Consider the following 16,645-nt stretch of genomic DNA (forward strand, 5'->3'; position numbering starts at 1 on the left):
TTTTTTTTCAAATATCAATGCATTTAAAGTCATCTCCATAAGACATTCATATATGAATTGATCACGATAAATGAAATGTTACTACACTAACTGTATAAACATTTGGAAATGTCACTAAATTTTAAATGCATTTTAACTCGTACCTACCAATAAGTTTATATAGTTGGCTTCCGGTGATTTTTTAACTTTCATTAAGTAATGGATGTTCACTTTTTTACAAAATACCTTTCTAAAAAACTAATTTTCTAAGTGAAATTGTTTTCGATAGTTTTGAATAACAGTATTTTACTGTCTTGGTGAATAGATTTTTATAGAAAGTAGTTTTTTTTTAATTTTCAACAGAAGAAACAAATGCCTAAAACTCAAAGTAATGAACAAGTAAAATTAGTTGGTTTTTTTTTTTTGGCAGTCACTAGAACTATGGGCAGGAGGCATTACAGTTAATTTTGAACCGAACATTTTTTATGTTTATGTCGACTGTATGTATATAATATATTTACTGCATGTTTCTGTATCATTTTATTTGTTGTTATATGTATATGCCACTGGTCCATTATTGGGAGTATTTTATGCTAAGTAAAATTGTTCGCTTTTTTCGACAAGTCACTGACTGTTTTGTGTGAAGAGCAATACTTCGAGTGCACTACCTGACAAAACAGATTACCTAAATTTTCAGCAGAACATGTCTTTGTCCAATGTTTATGTTGAATTTGTTGGCTATGTTTATCCCCGTAAAATAGTGTTTGGATAAGTGGTATACCTTTCGGATTTTTGCACCTCGCGCCAACGGATTTGGGTTGACTTATTTATCTCTGTGCGTTCGTGTACCAATCAATCCGGAATAATTTTGGTTGCACTTTCCTGCAGTAACTACAAATCAAAACTTTACGTTTTTCTTTTCTGTCATATTTTTATTTTCCCTTTTACATTTCTATGCACTCCAAGGGGGACTTGGGAATAGAGATATAGATATAAGAAAATGTGGTATGAGTGCCAATGAGACAACTCTCCATCCAAGTCACAATTTGTAAAAGTAAAACATAATAGGTCAAAGTACGGCTTTCAACAAGGAGCCTTGGCTCACACCGACCAGCAAGCTATAAAGGGCCCCAAAAGTGACTAGACTAAGTGTAAAACCATTCAATCAGGAAAACCAACGGTCTAATCTATATAAAAAACGAGAAACGAGAAATGCTTATGAACCACATCAACAAACGACAACCACTGAACAACACGTTCCTGACTTAGGACAGGTGCAAACATATGCAGCGGGTTTGAATATTTTATCTGGCGCCAACCTTCACCCTAACTTGAGACAGTGGTGTAACAATACTACATAAAAGGACACACTATAAAACATTAATTGAAAAAGGCTCAACTCATCAAGTATGAATACTAACAGATTTTAGACAAAGTTATTAGATATAGGAAGATGTGGTGTGAGTGCCAATGAGACAACTCTCCATCCAAATAACAATTTAAAAAGTAAACCATTATAGGTTAAAGTACGGCCTTCAACACGGAGCCTTGGCTCACACCGAACAACAAGCTATAAAGGGCCCCAAAAGTACTAGTGTAAAACCATTCAAACGGGAAAACCAACGGTCTAATCTATATAAACAAAACGAGAAACGAGAAACACGTATATATTACATAAACAAACGACAACTACTGTACATCAGATTCCTGACTTAGGACAGGTGCAAACATTTGCAGCGGGATTAAACGTTTTAATGGATCCAAACCTATGGTCACTTTGGTCTTCTTTCGACCGACAGCAATAAAACAACTTGCCAAAGTGGGGCGTCCCTTTGTTTGTGCGAAATGGTCGAGTACGGAACCACGTCCAGTCAGATTGGTGACTTTAAATCCTTTGCTTCGTAAAGATAGAGTCCGAAGCTCTATGCACGTCAAAAACACATTAAACAAGTCTTTGAGGGATCCGTGGTATCCTGTTGCAAGGCTAAGTTTCTGACCCTATCCAATAAACCCTCATTTTCCAGTGGCAATCCAAATGTCCCAATCTTCATTTAAGACGACCTCTATTACAACACCTACCTATTCTATTTATTGTTAATTTGTTTTCGTCTTTCTTGAACATGCATGAAATATTTGCCACTGGACGTTAAGCAACCAACAATTAGTCATCAATATATTTCTATGATTCTACTTCTGATACAACCATACAACCAGATTGGTCAGTAATTTAATTTCAACTTCTTTGGTTAGTTCTCAAGCACTGTTTAATTGTACGGATAATTGTTAAAGGTTTTACGGGTTATATATATAAGCTCGATACATGTGTTTTATTCATCGATGCTTACAATTACTTTTAAGTGCCACGAGTTCTGCTTGTTAAAATAAGGAGAAGTGGTATAATTGCCCATGAGACAACTACACCAATGACGTCAAAGAATTCAAATATAGAAACACATGCAACGCGTGACGAACAACACATTAATAAATGAATGCGCGTAGGATCAAGTTTCATTTTGTGATGCCATATCATTTGATAACTTTTTAGTTCATTTAATGGGCTACATTTCTCTGTCGAAAACTCATATCTTTAAAAAAATCTTGAAAATATCTTGACATTTTTGTTACATTTTGGACAGCAACTACTTTTCATACCTTACTGCTATATATATAAGTAGAATTAATGAGTAATAGTTCACAGTACATATTATTTGCCTTTTATAATGGTGTTATTCAAAGGCCTTTTATAAAGGTGTTATCTAAAGGCCTTTTATAATGGTGTTATCTAAAGGCCTTTTATAATGGTGTTATCTAAAGGCCTTTTCTACATGCCTCGTAATATCTTCTTTAGACTATAAGGAAGATGTTGCATGGTAGCCAATGAGATATATCTCCACCAAAGACAAATGCCTAAGATAAACCCAACTTTAGGTCATCGTACGGCCATCAACAATGGGCAAGATCTGTATCGCATAGCAGACTATCAAAGGTTCCAACATAACAAAATGTAAGATCATTCGAACAAGAAAACCAACGGGCTGATTTATGTACAACAAAACATGACTTAACGAAAAACCAATATGATATAGGTACAGCAACAACGACAACTTCTGAATTTAAGGCTCCAGAAGACTTTGAACAGGCATATACAGAATGAGGCGGGGCTAATCATGTATCCAAGCTCCAAACCCTCCCATTATCAGGAAAAGTGGTGTAAAAGCACATCATAAGAACAAACAGTATTAAAGGACTCGACTCATCAGATCGATATGTATAAAAAAAACTGACAAAAAGACTAGAGACACAAAGCACTGATCTGAGAGAACGTGCAGTTACTGAAAAAAGTCATGTATCGAAATCAAAATATCAATTAAAACACATCTATTGGATTTAGTGTAAAGACGCATAAGCAGTCGTAGATAAATTAACAAAAGATGCATGATTCCAAAAATGGCTTATATCATGATCAAGTGAGACATTATATATGACGGAGATATTTAACGATTGTAGATTTATAGTCTTCATGACATCAGCGTTTTGTATATTCATGAATGTAGAAGGCTAAACTTTATACAATGTCAGTAAATCATACGTTACGACATACCATCATTATAAATGATATAGAACTTTGAAATTAAGAGAAGAATTCATCAACAAATGTGTTATCATCGACACGCATTCAGCTTGTTTAGACGAAAAATAAAACACTACACATGTCGTTTGTATGAATTTTACATATTTTGTTCTAAATTTTCTACGTCTGGAAACCCAAGCATCCAAAACAAAATTGGAAGAAAACGAAACCAACAAGACAAAATGTAATAGCCTAAACAATTGAAATTCATCAATTAATGAATAATCAGGACGAAATTCCATTAAGTTTCAAACAATTTTAAACGGTAGGTAGGTTAAGCAAGGTAGGCCGACCGATCTGAGGTGCGGGACCTTTATAGAAATGAGGATATGTTAGTATATCGAACTTGAAATAAAGGATAGTTCATTTACACTTACGTCTGCCTCATATCTTGACTTACATCTAGAAATTGAACAAGAGGATCGGTTGAGAACAAAACTGTACGAAAAAAAGAGGTGGTCTTCATGTTTGTATTCTGAATTTGTTTAGGTCAATTTTTCCTTATCTTAATTTTTTGGTTTGTCATTTGTCTTTTCATTTTATTAAAACATTACACATGTTACATTATCCTCTGTTCTTGATTTTTTAATAACAATCTTATTGATATATCAGATAAATAATCTTAAGTTTTGTAACAACATTCTCGATAAACATTTCCTCGGGTAGATCCTGATGATCAAACAATTAAACGTGTAAAAACATTTGCATACATTGCTATACTAAATAAGGAACGTTGCTACATGGTCTTCGGTGATAAAAAGATAACCTACACTTTACAGCAGAAGAAGTATGTTCCAAAAAAACATCGATTTGAGGGTATTTTCGGTGGACATCCGATCCAGCTCTAAAGGAGTAGGTCCGGTAAGGGCCGATTTTGGCCTCAAATATCAGGTTCATCTAACGAAATATTTTGGACACTTTTTAAACACTTTAGTGTCTATTTCAATTGATTCAATTGGTTTATGTGAAAGATTTTAACTGATTAAGTCATTACAAACGCTCCAATTCACGCTTAAATATGAAAAATCTATCAAATATGCAAAAAATCGTCACTTTTTAGATGTTTTTTGTCAAACATGAAAGTGGCCGCATCCGTGATCATCCTCAACCTTTATATATGTTATGTATTATCATCAAATACAACTTACATTTCAATATTATGAATGAACACGAATGCGGCCACTTTCATTTAAGACGGAAACCGTCTAAAATTTAACTAAAATACTAAAATTGTGAAGATTTCAGTAATTTAGCATGACTTAATGATAGTAGTACCCGATATATGTGCAGTGTATTGTCAAAAACAGCCCATATTTGTGTGGCAGAAGCATTCTGCTTTCCAATGAATAGCTACAAGATTTCATTTTCACATTTTTGTAAAACTGCTATATTTTGGGGCCAAAAAGGGTTCTTACTGAACCTACTCCTTTTCTATGGATATCACGAACAACCAGCATGCTGGAAAAAACATATGAAGTTCTAAACAAAAAACCAGATCTCTACGAAGCATCCTTCTGGAAAGGCACAGTAACTGTACTAACAAGCTAAAGTATAAATAATTAATAGATAATTTAACCCTTTCATTGTGACTGTCGTAACGATTTATAAACAATCCATTTTATACAACCCCCCCCCCCCCCCCATAAGATGTATCAACAGTAAAATTACTCCTTCTCAACCATAATTTCAACATATGTAAACACTAAAAATATTTCCTAAAACATGTTTATTGATTTTACTTTATTTTTGAGTGTATATATTTTCATATTTTTATCTTTTATATTTATTTAATTTTATAATTTTTTTTTATAAGTTATCACAACTAATATTTTGTATGCATGTTTTTAGGGGCCAGCTGAGGGACGCCTCCGGGTGCGGGAGTTTCTCGCTACATTGAAGACCTGTTGGGGACCCTCTGCTGTTGTTTTTTATTTGGTCGGGTTGTTGTCTCTTTGACACATTCCCCATTTCCATTCCCAATTTTATTTTAACTTCTCTGTAACCTTTGTACTTGCATGAGATAATTCCAGTATATAGGGGTGTGGATGGGGGTTTACAGAATAGAGAATAATGAGTAAAGAATAGAGAAAACAGAGGTGCTAAAATATAAAGAATAGAGATTAACGGACAAAATTTATAAGAATAGAGAAAAATGAGGTGCTAAAATATAAAGAATAGAGAATAATGGACAAAAATTATAAAGAAAAGAGAAAATGGCGTAAAGAAAAAGAAAAGAGAAATGAAGGACCCCCCATCCAGACACTCGTATATGGATATTGTTTATGACACTCGACAAACAAATGTATAGCAACTTAGGGAGTGACCATTTAACTTCAAAGGGTGGAGGGTGTATGGTTTTTTCCTGAAAAATATATTCTGATCCCCAATTTGATGAGAAAAACAATATTGTGGTCAAACAAATGACCAAAAAAAAAAAAAATTCTGAATCCAGATTTTCACAATACCTCATAGTGTGATATAATTTTGAAAAAAATAATTTGATTGATAGCGTCGAAAACTAAGAAAAAAAACCTTGTTATTTTGAAACAGAGTAGCGAACATCCTTAAGGATTTAAATAGGGATAAATATTAAATTAAAATCAGTTATAGATAAGATTAAGGGAAATATAAAATACTGCTGGTTACATGTACCGAATAGGTTTTCCTATTCAATATTTAATATATTGTTTACAAGCACAATAATAACCACTAATTTGTATTTTAATTCTAATTCGTAAACTCAAACGAACATAAAATATTTATCAAATAACCACAAACTCTTACATGGGAGACGCCAATTGCAGAGACAAGCGCACATTTTATTATAAATATGAGTATAATATTGTTGAAAGTTCATATAAATATATAGCTATTAAGCAGCCTGTACTGGTTCCCCATACTTGTGGTCCACAAATCTGAAAATAAATAATATGATTAATAATCTATAATACTAAAATTACGAGGTCCAATTTGTCAGCCGTCATCACGTAAAAACGACGAATCACAGAATTCAACTTTATATATAACTAATATAGTACAAAGGTGTAGATTAAAAATTACACCACTCCAGGCCCTTTTGTTTTCCACGTAATTAATATTGCCAATAATTAAGAACTTCCGGGTCGAGTCCGCTGCCGATACCAATAGTATATTCACCTGTTACCTATTACCTTATCTGTACGTTCCGCATCTGACAGGCGCACCACCAAACGTTGTATTCAGGACTAATATGCTATATACACGGGTCATAACCACAGGGTTGACACTACTAAATTGTCAAATTGTTACCTATTGTAGTATTTTAATCAGTAAGACTTTCTAAGATAACAATACGAATACTAAAAATCTGGACTAAAAATAAGGCGTATAGGTACAGTTTTCAATTTGTTAGTGGGCATGACGTAAAACAGCAAAGCAAAGAATTCAACTTTATTTATAACTTATATAGGACAATGCTGTTGATAAAAAAATACTCCATTCCAGGACCTTTTGTTTTCAAAATAATTAATATTACCAATAACTGATAAGTTCCAGTTCAACGGGTTCGAACAGAAAGACTTGAAAGCAGAGAAAAACATTACTGTGTATCTTATAATCGACATGACTTTATCAGATGACAATACTAATACTAAAATAAGGCTTGCGCATAGTTGTATACTTTAATTCAGTCACGGACCCGTGATATCACGGGTGTGTTCTAGTATTATTTATTTTGCAAAATGCTACTGTACACTTTGACTGCAATGGCTCGAATGACTTTAAACCACATGAGTTCACTCGTGCATGAACTCAATATCCCAATCGAACCGACCTTACTATAATTAACCAAACACGTGTTAACTATAAACAAACAACATTTTACATGTTCGATTTTGTACAACTTGGATAAATACATTTAAATTCTAATTCGTAAACTCAAACGAACATAAAATATTTATCAAATAATCACAAACTCTTACATGGGAGACGCCACTTGCAGAGACAAGTGCTCTCGAAACACAAAGAACGGGAAATAGCATTGAATAGTTATTTTAATTTCTTAATTTCGATGAAAAGATAACTGTGCTGGAAAGTCTTCTCTAACGTAACCATCCTTTCCTCTGTCCGATTTTAACCGGTTATGCTTTAGAAAAATCTTATCAGAGCACTGGCGGCTCTTGTATACGAGAGACGAATCATTTCGAAACTTATGAACATTTGACTACTTGGTGAATGTTATTCTAACTAGATATTAATCAAGGTGTATGTCAGCATCTTTAATTTAAAAATGAAAAGAAATTTATTTTGTAAAATAATATACCAATATACATGTCTGAAATTCAGCCTAATAGCTTCAATAACACTCCGTATTGTCTAATCATTCGCACTAGTGAATTAAATAATAATATGCTAAGTTACTTTAATAATAAACAGCCTAGTTGCTTCATCAAAAGCCACCTTCCCAGTGTCTTCAACAACAACCAACCCAGTGTCTGTTACAACAACATGTCCAGTGTTTTATAACAACAACCAGCCCAGTGTCTTCAATAACAACATATTCTGTGTCTTCAACAACAACCAGCCAAGTGCCTTTAATTTAAACTTGCCCATTGTTTTAAACGACAACCACCTCAGTGTCTTTAATAACATATCCAGTGGCGTATACAAAAACTGATCCAGTGTCTTCAACAACAACCAGCCAAGAATTTCAACAACCAGCTCAGTTTCTTCAATAACAACAAGCCCATTGTCTTCAATAACTAAACAACCTGCCCAATGTATTCAACAACAATCAGCAGTGTCTTCAATAACACCATACACAGAGGCTTCATCAACAAACCTGCCAAGTGTCTTCAACAACAACCTACCCCGTGTTTTCAACATCAACATGCCCAGTGTCTTGAATAATAACTACCAGCCAAGTGTTTGTAATAACAACCTGCCCAGAGGCTTCAACAACAAGCAGCAAAGTCACTGCAAGTGTCTTCAACATCTACCAACCCAATGTCCTCAACACCAAGCCAAGTGTCTTCAACATCTACCAACCCAATGTCCTCAAAACTAAGCTCAGTGTCTTCAACAACAAGTACCCAAAAATCTTCAATAACTACAAGTCCAGTATCTTCAATAACAACCTGGCCAATGGCGTCAATAACTACATGCCTATTAGCTTAAATAATTGTAACTATCAGCCTAGTAGCTTCAATTACTAAATGCCGAGTGGCTTCAACAACCAGTCAAGTGTCGTCAGCAACATGCTGCCCACTGATGTTAATAAGAACCTGCCCAGTGTCTTCAAAAACAACATGCCCAGTGGCACAAATAACATGCCCAGTGGCTTAAAATAACTGTCAGCCTATATCTTCTATAACGACATGCCCAGTGGCTTCAACAACATCATGCACATATGTATTAATAATAATGTGTCCAGTTGCGTCAATAATAACATGTCCAGTGGGTTAATTAACTATCAGCCAATTGAATTAATTACAAATTGCCCAGTTTCTTAAATAACAACACGCCCGATAGCTTCAACAACTTGCCTAGTGGCGTCAACAACGACCTGTCCATGGGCATCAATAAGAACAAGCCAAGTGTCTTCACCAACAGACTGCCCACTGGCTTAAGAAACAACCTGTCTAGCGGCTTGAATACCAATCCGCCCAGTGGCGTCTATAACAACCTACCCAGTGGCGTCAATAATAAATGCCCAGTTTAAATAACTATTAGCATGTGGCTTTAATTTCGACATGCCCAGTGATTTCAACAGCATCCTTTCCATCGGCATTGATAATATTTTGCTCATTTGTGTCAATAACAACATGCCCAGTGGCTTTGATAACAACATACCCAGTGGAGACTTTTTATAACAACTTGTATAGTGTCATCAATAACAACACGCCCAGCTGCGTCAACAACAACCTGTACATCGGCATCAATAACAACCAGTCCAGTGGCTTCAACAATAACCAGCAAACTGTCTTCAACAACAACTTGCCAAGTGGTTTTACAAACAACCTGCCCAATATATTCAATACCAACTTGCCAAGTGGCGTCTATAACAACCTGCCCAGTGGCTTAACACACAACCTGCTAAGTGGCTGCAATACCAAATTGCCTAGTGGCGACTATAACAACATACCTAGTGCATTAATAACAACGTGCCTAATGGATTAGACAACTTCTAACCCATGGCTTGAATAACAACATGGCCAGTGTCTTCAACAACATCTTGCCCAGTGGCTTCAATGTCAACATGCCCAGTGGCTTTAATAACATCACGCCCAGTGGCGTCAATAACACACCCAGTGGCGTCAACAATAACTCGCCCAGTGGCGTCAATAACAACACGCCCAATGGCGTCAATAACACGCCAAGAAGCGTCAATAACACGCCAAGAGGCGTCAATAACAACCTACCCGGTGGCTTCAACAGCATCTTGCCAAGTGGCTTCAGTGTCAACCTGCCCAGTGGCTTTAATAACAACACGCCCAGTTGCGTCAATAACAACACGCCCTATGGCGTCAATAACAACACGACCAGTGGCGTCAATAACAACTCGCCCAGTGATGTCAATAACAACACGCCCAGTGGCGTCAATAACACGCCAAGAGACGTCAATAACAACCTACCCAGTGGCTTTAACAGCATCTTGCCAAATGGCTTCAATGTCAACCTGCCCAGTGGCGTCAATAACAACCTGTCTAGTGGCGTCAAGAACATCACGCCCAGTTGCGTCAATAGCAACACGCCCAGTGGCGTCAATAACAACACGCCCAGTGGCGTCAATAATAACACGCCCAGTGGCGTCAATAACAACACGCCCAGTGGCGTCAATAACAACTCGCCCAATGGTGTCAATAATAATTCACTCAGTGGCGTCAATAACAACACACCCAGTGGTGTCAATAATTAGCCGAGTGACGTCAATAACAACACGCCCAGTGACGCCAATAACACGCCAAGAGGCGTCAATAATAACACACCCAGTGGCATCAATAACAACACACCCAGTGGTGTCAATAACAACATGCCCAGACGCTTAATTATTCATCAGCCCAGTAGTTTTAATTACAATTTGTACAAGGTCTTCAATAACAACACGAATAGTGGCTTCAATAAAACCCGCCAAGTAGTTTCAATAACAACATGTCCAGCGGTTTGAATAACTGTCGGCCAAGTTGCTTATATTACGACATGTCCAGTGGCTTCACTAACAACTAGTCCAGCGGCTTCAATAACAACCTGTCCAGTGGATTAAATTATTAATAGCCCAGTGCCTTAATATAACTATCAGTAGATTTAACAATCAATCAGCCCAGCGTTTAAGACAAATAGTTACTCAAAAAGTACTTAACCTAGAGGAAATCTCTCGGTGGTAAATTAGACAACAATAAACAAATTGAAACTCTTGGGTACTGTATTATATTTGATGTAAAGCTCATGTTTACTATATATTTTTTCTGCTGCACATGTCAGATATTTTTTTATCCTTTTTTAACTTTTTTAATAGTTAGTACTCATTAAAAATCTGATGTATACTGAACTGGATACCATGAAAAGAAGAACTGTTAACTACATGTAGGTCAAAAATTATCCCCTTCATAAATCCTTTCTCTGGATAAGCTTCTGAAACAAATTCAGCATTTTTATATAGTTCTTTTTAAATGTAACAGTATAACTGGTTCAATTGTGGTAAACGGTATAGAATAACAATTATCAATCTTGTCTAAAACGAATGAATGTGTATTATTATCTTTCAAATATATATGTTCTTCTCATTTCCCTAAACAGATCATGAAGAGGGATTATTTTTCATATTCAAATGACATGTACTGAATTGTATCTAAATATTCATTTTATATAATAAAATTTTATATTTAATATGATGAGGTAAACAATACTTATCACCTTGATCTTTAAAACGCTCTTGTTACTTGTTCTACTTGGTGCGTCAAGGTCCGTGTTACAGCGGACCTAATCTTCTTCTCATCATCGGAAACCTAAGGTTCATCATAACAAACGGACAAATATGGCTGTATTTACATGCCAAAAATTACTCTGAGTACAGACTTACCTGTAAAGTTGGAAAAGTTTTAATGCCTAGCATCCACTAGATATAATAAAGTTAAATGCATTTTGTGTTTCAGAAAGATAAAATCTCTTTTGGATTCTGATGGGCATTTTTTTTCATTCATGCAAAAGGTGTAAAAATTGACTAAGATGTGGAACAACTATGAGATGCTCCTCAGGTAAAAAACCGGTTTGTATTGTTTTCATTGTCCTTAATTGACTTGGACACCAGGTATCTTCACAACTATCGGTGAGTTAAAGAGTTTACCTGAGTCAGTGAGTGGACAGTATCAAAGTAATTCAGGTGTTTGTTCATTTTTGCACCTTCTGCAGAACGAAAAAAAAATGACCATCAAAAACCAAGAAAGATTTTATCTTTCTTAAGCACAAAATGCATTTAACTTTTATATATCTAGTGGATGCTAGGCATTAAAACTTTCCAAACAGCACAGGTAAGTCTGTACACAGAGTAGTTTTTGAGGTGAAAATACGGCCATATTTGTCCATTTGTTATGATGAACCTTAAGTAAGCTCGTCTGACAGGTATTCTTTGACTGTATCCCATCCTGTTGGTGACAGCAATCGTAATACACTTGTACCGCTTTAAAAATTGTTCAAGGTGATGTCTGCAGATCTCTGCAACTTTGGTTAACATGGGTCTATCTGTTATGTCAGTATCATAATGTCATAGAGGTGACTTTCTTCACGTTCAGGACTTGCCATATTACGAAAAGTATAAGTTGAAGAGAAACTAATAAAATGCTACTGTACACTTTGACTGCAATGGCTCGAATGGCTTTAAACCACATGAGTTCACTCGTGCATGAACTCAATATCTCAATCGAACCGACCTTACTATAATTCACCAAACACGTGTTAACTATAAACAAACAACATTTTACATGTTCGATTTTGTACAACTTTGATAAATACATGTCTTCTTTTCTATCGATCATATCCTGCATTTCATCACATCTATTAATTACGGATGTCCTTGATCTGGTATTTAATATGTAATGTAACTAAATTTTAATCGTTACCGCTTCCTTGGATAAAACTTATTGTGATCAAGATGTTACTTCGGTGGTTCATGTGGATATTTCTTTTATCTGATTGTATTGCAATTAGGACTAAAATAAGAACGAAAACAGGTAAAATTGAAGGTTTTGCTCAATCTGTTTTAAACAAGGAAGTCAAAACATTCTTAGGCATACCATTTGCTGAACCACCGATTGGTAACCTAAGGTTTAAGGAACCGTTACCAGTATATAAATGGCAAAATATAAAACAAACGAAAGCTTTCCAAAAAGCATGTTCACAACCCGAAACATTCGGAACGGCTGTTCCTGTTGAAAACCAAAGCGAAGATTGCTTGTACTTGAACGCATGGGTGCCCAAGGGAGGAAGCAAAAAGAAACATGCCATGATTTGGATATATTATGGAGGTTTTATTGTCGGTGATATCCAACAATTTGACGGCAAGGTTCTCGCTGCGTCTGCAGACGTAATTGTTTTTACATTAAGTTACAGAACTGGACCGTTGGAATTTCTATATTTAAACGACACCGCGGCACCAGGTAATATGGGATTAATGGACCAAGGGCTTGCAATAGAATGGATATATAATAATATTAACAGATTTGGAGGAAGCAAGAAAAAAATAACTTTATTTGGGCAAAGTGCTGGTGCGGCAAGCATAAACTACCATATGTTTTCTAGCGTTACACAAAGATACTTTCAAAAAGCTATCATTATGAGTGCTGCAGCTGATTCTTATTTCACTTATCATTCACCAGAGGTTGCATTAGACACCGGTATTACATTTGCTACAGAAGTTGGATGTAATGAGTCAACAGTAGAGGGCACTTTGCAGTGTTTACGGTCTCTAAATACATCCACGTTATCAGCATTACAATTACCGACAAACCCAAAACCTCCTCTCTTTTTTAGATCACATTTGCCAACAGTAGATGCACTCTCATTTGTTTCTGAACCACCAGCTGAACTTTTGAAAGACCCCTTTAGCATACGTCCTATTCCACTTTTGGTTGGGGCTCTTAAGAATTAGTTGTCTTTCTTTATAACATATTTTGTTGGTCTGTTACAGATGCCTATAAACGTACTAGATGGAATTATCACCAAAGAAGAGTTGTTCGATTTAATTCCTCTTACCTTAGATGCAAGTAACGAAACATTGAAAGAAATAGCTGATTATTATCTTGCCCCTTATATGCCTGGGGAACCACCCTCATACATGGATGTTCTAAATGACATAGGTGAGTGTGTTAGATGTGTGTGCAATACATTATCACCACACTACGGTCAAATTTATAAATTAACTGTTAACAAACTTTTAATTAAAAAAAAAATCCACCCGAAAAACTTTTCAAAATTTTGGGTTTTCAATACTCTTTAAATTCGTACCTTTTTTATTCTTGTGTCACTGATGAGTCTCTTGTAGATGGAATGCGCGTCTGGCGTACAAACTTATTAACCTGGTATCTTTGGTGATTCTTTTTGCTATGTCTTATTTCAAGTTGTTATTGCTGTTCATCATGTCATTGTTTCACGCAAACTATTACTTGATTCGTGATTGAAAACTTTTCAATGCAAGTGATTGTTTGCATTTAATTTCAGGTTCAGATATAAATTTCCGATGTCCAGTTATAGATATCGCTAAGACATTTAACGATATGTATATAGGCCTTCCAGTTTATATGTACCTTTTTAAGCATAGATCGACAAAAAGTCCAACCCCGCCGTGGTTTGGTGCTTTCCATACAACTGAAATAAGTTACGTGTTTGGCGACCCACTCATCGACGACGTCAATTTTACTGAATCGGACAAGGTTGTTAGTAAAAGAATGATGAACTACTGGACTGCGTTTGCCAAAACTGGGTAAATATATATCATTAAACAATATTTTATCGTTAGACCTAAAATTAATTGATTTCAGAGTCAGATTTTTAATATGCTTACTCATCTACACGTTAATCAGCTGGAAAAAGGCTTTCATAATATAACAGTCACCTGAGAAAAGGCTTTCACAACCTAACAGTCATCTGGGAAAATAGTTTTCGACCTAAGTGTCAGCCGAAAAAGTTTTTCCTCTTACATCTAAAAGGTGCCTACTTATGAAATATACACAATAGTAGTAGCTAATGGCAAACAAAGAAAAAATGTGGGATACTAGGGCAACCTACAATACAATGAAACAGTTAAGGCAGTTTTAACATAGAATATCATTAAATGAAACCAATCACACCACATTTAAAAGCAAAAAAAAAAAACAACATAAAACAATCCGATGCAAACACAAAACAAAGTAAAACATAACACAAACATGATGAGGCTGAAGGTTGCATTTCTGTAAATATAGACAACGTAATTTCTCATAGGAACTCCCTTTGCGGCTAAAACTGTGACCCTTTTACTATGAAGTTTCGTGAATTTTGTTTATATTAGAATGGAAAGTTGATATGCACTACTATTTTATTCAAAGGTCAAAACATTGGGTTGTGCGGCATATTTTCAACATTTATATGCCCTGAAACCTATACTAAAATTATGTACTACCCCTACCTTTACTTTTTGCCTACTTCAGAATTCATTTTTCACCGCAATAGTATGGTTTATACGTTTGGTAACATTCCCAAGTTATGTCTCTATGAGATGACACATAGAGATCATATCTTGGAACCAGTATGTCAACAAATCAAATTATCTATGAATATTATACATCTCCCAAAAAAGGCGTGGATTTAGAAACAGCTACATTTACAAAAGTGCAACCTGAATGAGGACAGTTAACACTTAAAACACCTTATCGAACTTCCTTTTTTCGTCAGTAGACACGCTGTGTTCTTTTAAAACAAAGCCAAAAAAAAAAAACAATGAAGCGTTTACCAGGCAGTCCCCATGCATCTCTATTTGTATATTTTCAAATTGGACTTTTTTTTCTAAATTCGTGATATTTCTAACATATTTTAATACATTGAAAAATTGATGTTTTTAATTTCGTGTTAGAAATTCCAAAAAACATTCCGTCATCCATCACCCGTCAAACGATTCCAAAATCCTATCAAGTCTAAGGTGAAACACCACAACGTGGGAAGTCAGAAAACAATATAAATTAGACACAGAATTTAGTTATTCCAGAATTTAAATGCTACTAAAATAATTCACAAAACAACCAAAAACATGTATTAATAAGTCGTTTATATGTGCCATTATATGTCACGAGGCACCATAGGATATTTGATCTTTTAATCGTTTTATGGCTTCAGAAAAAGCAGATCGTGCTTAGTTGAACTTAAGTAAAACCAATCAAGTCATGTATTTCTTTTCAATTATTCTAGATACGAAGCGTTTATCTTGATCAGATTTTTTTTAATAACAGTTTTGTTTTGTAGGAATCCAAATTTCAAGGGCGATAAGTGTGCTTGTAATGACTGGAATTTGTATGACAATCAGGACCGGAAGTATCTTATTATTGATAGCGACTGCCCACAAGATGGCGAAGCACTAAGAGAATTACAGTGTGCGTTCTTAAAGAATGTAACAGCTTCCAACTAAATATAGAAGTATTTGAAAGTTACGATTGTCAGTTGAAGATTTGAATGCAGTTTTGTAACTTCTATTCATATGTCAATGTATGTAATATTCCTAGAATGTTCAAAATAAAACATTTATAGCATCATGGAAACGTTCGTCGTCAATCCTACGTTTAATGGTCTTAGTAAATTACACCATTGAGGCGAAATTACATTCAACGTTATCCCATTTAAAGCTTTAATTCATTTTTCGGGTTTGTCTTTTCGCATCTAATTTGGGATTTCTTAGTATTCATCAGTTCTTCAACGGTTTTTTTTTTTGTTTTATTTTTTTTGGGGGGGGGGGGAGTGTGGAAAGGGGGGTTGACTTTCAAATATTTTGGCCTCAGGCATCACTGAAGACACATTTAAATTTGTCGATATGCACAT

At 35.2% G+C, this 16,645-nt stretch overlaps 1 protein-coding gene across 2 annotated transcripts; it reads left to right on the forward strand.

Moving 5' to 3' along the window:
- The first annotated feature begins 12,710 nt into the window (after positions 1-12,710).
- On the forward strand, positions 12,711-16,362 carry LOC143046674 (acetylcholinesterase-like). 2 transcript variants are annotated; one of them, XR_012969221.1, is made up of 4 exons: positions 12,735-12,813; positions 13,770-13,938; positions 14,300-14,561; positions 16,076-16,362. XR_012969221.1 is itself a non-coding variant. In XM_076219783.1 (3 exons), exon 1 carries the CDS (start codon positions 12,735-12,737, stop codon positions 13,728-13,730), a length of 996 nt encoding a protein of 331 aa, XP_076075898.1. In that variant the 5' UTR covers positions 12,711-12,734; the 3' UTR covers positions 13,731-13,938; positions 14,300-14,561; positions 16,076-16,362. The 2 variants fall into 2 exon arrangements, 1 of the variants encoding a protein (XP_076075898.1); XM_076219783.1 differs by having other exon boundaries at positions 12,711-13,938.
- The last annotated feature ends 283 nt before the right edge of the window (positions 16,363-16,645 follow it).

Source organism: Mytilus galloprovincialis, chromosome 9 (genome assembly GCF_965363235.1).
Source record: "Mytilus galloprovincialis chromosome 9, xbMytGall1.hap1.1, whole genome shotgun sequence".
NCBI classification, from domain to species: Eukaryota; Metazoa; Mollusca; class Bivalvia; order Mytilida; family Mytilidae; genus Mytilus; species Mytilus galloprovincialis.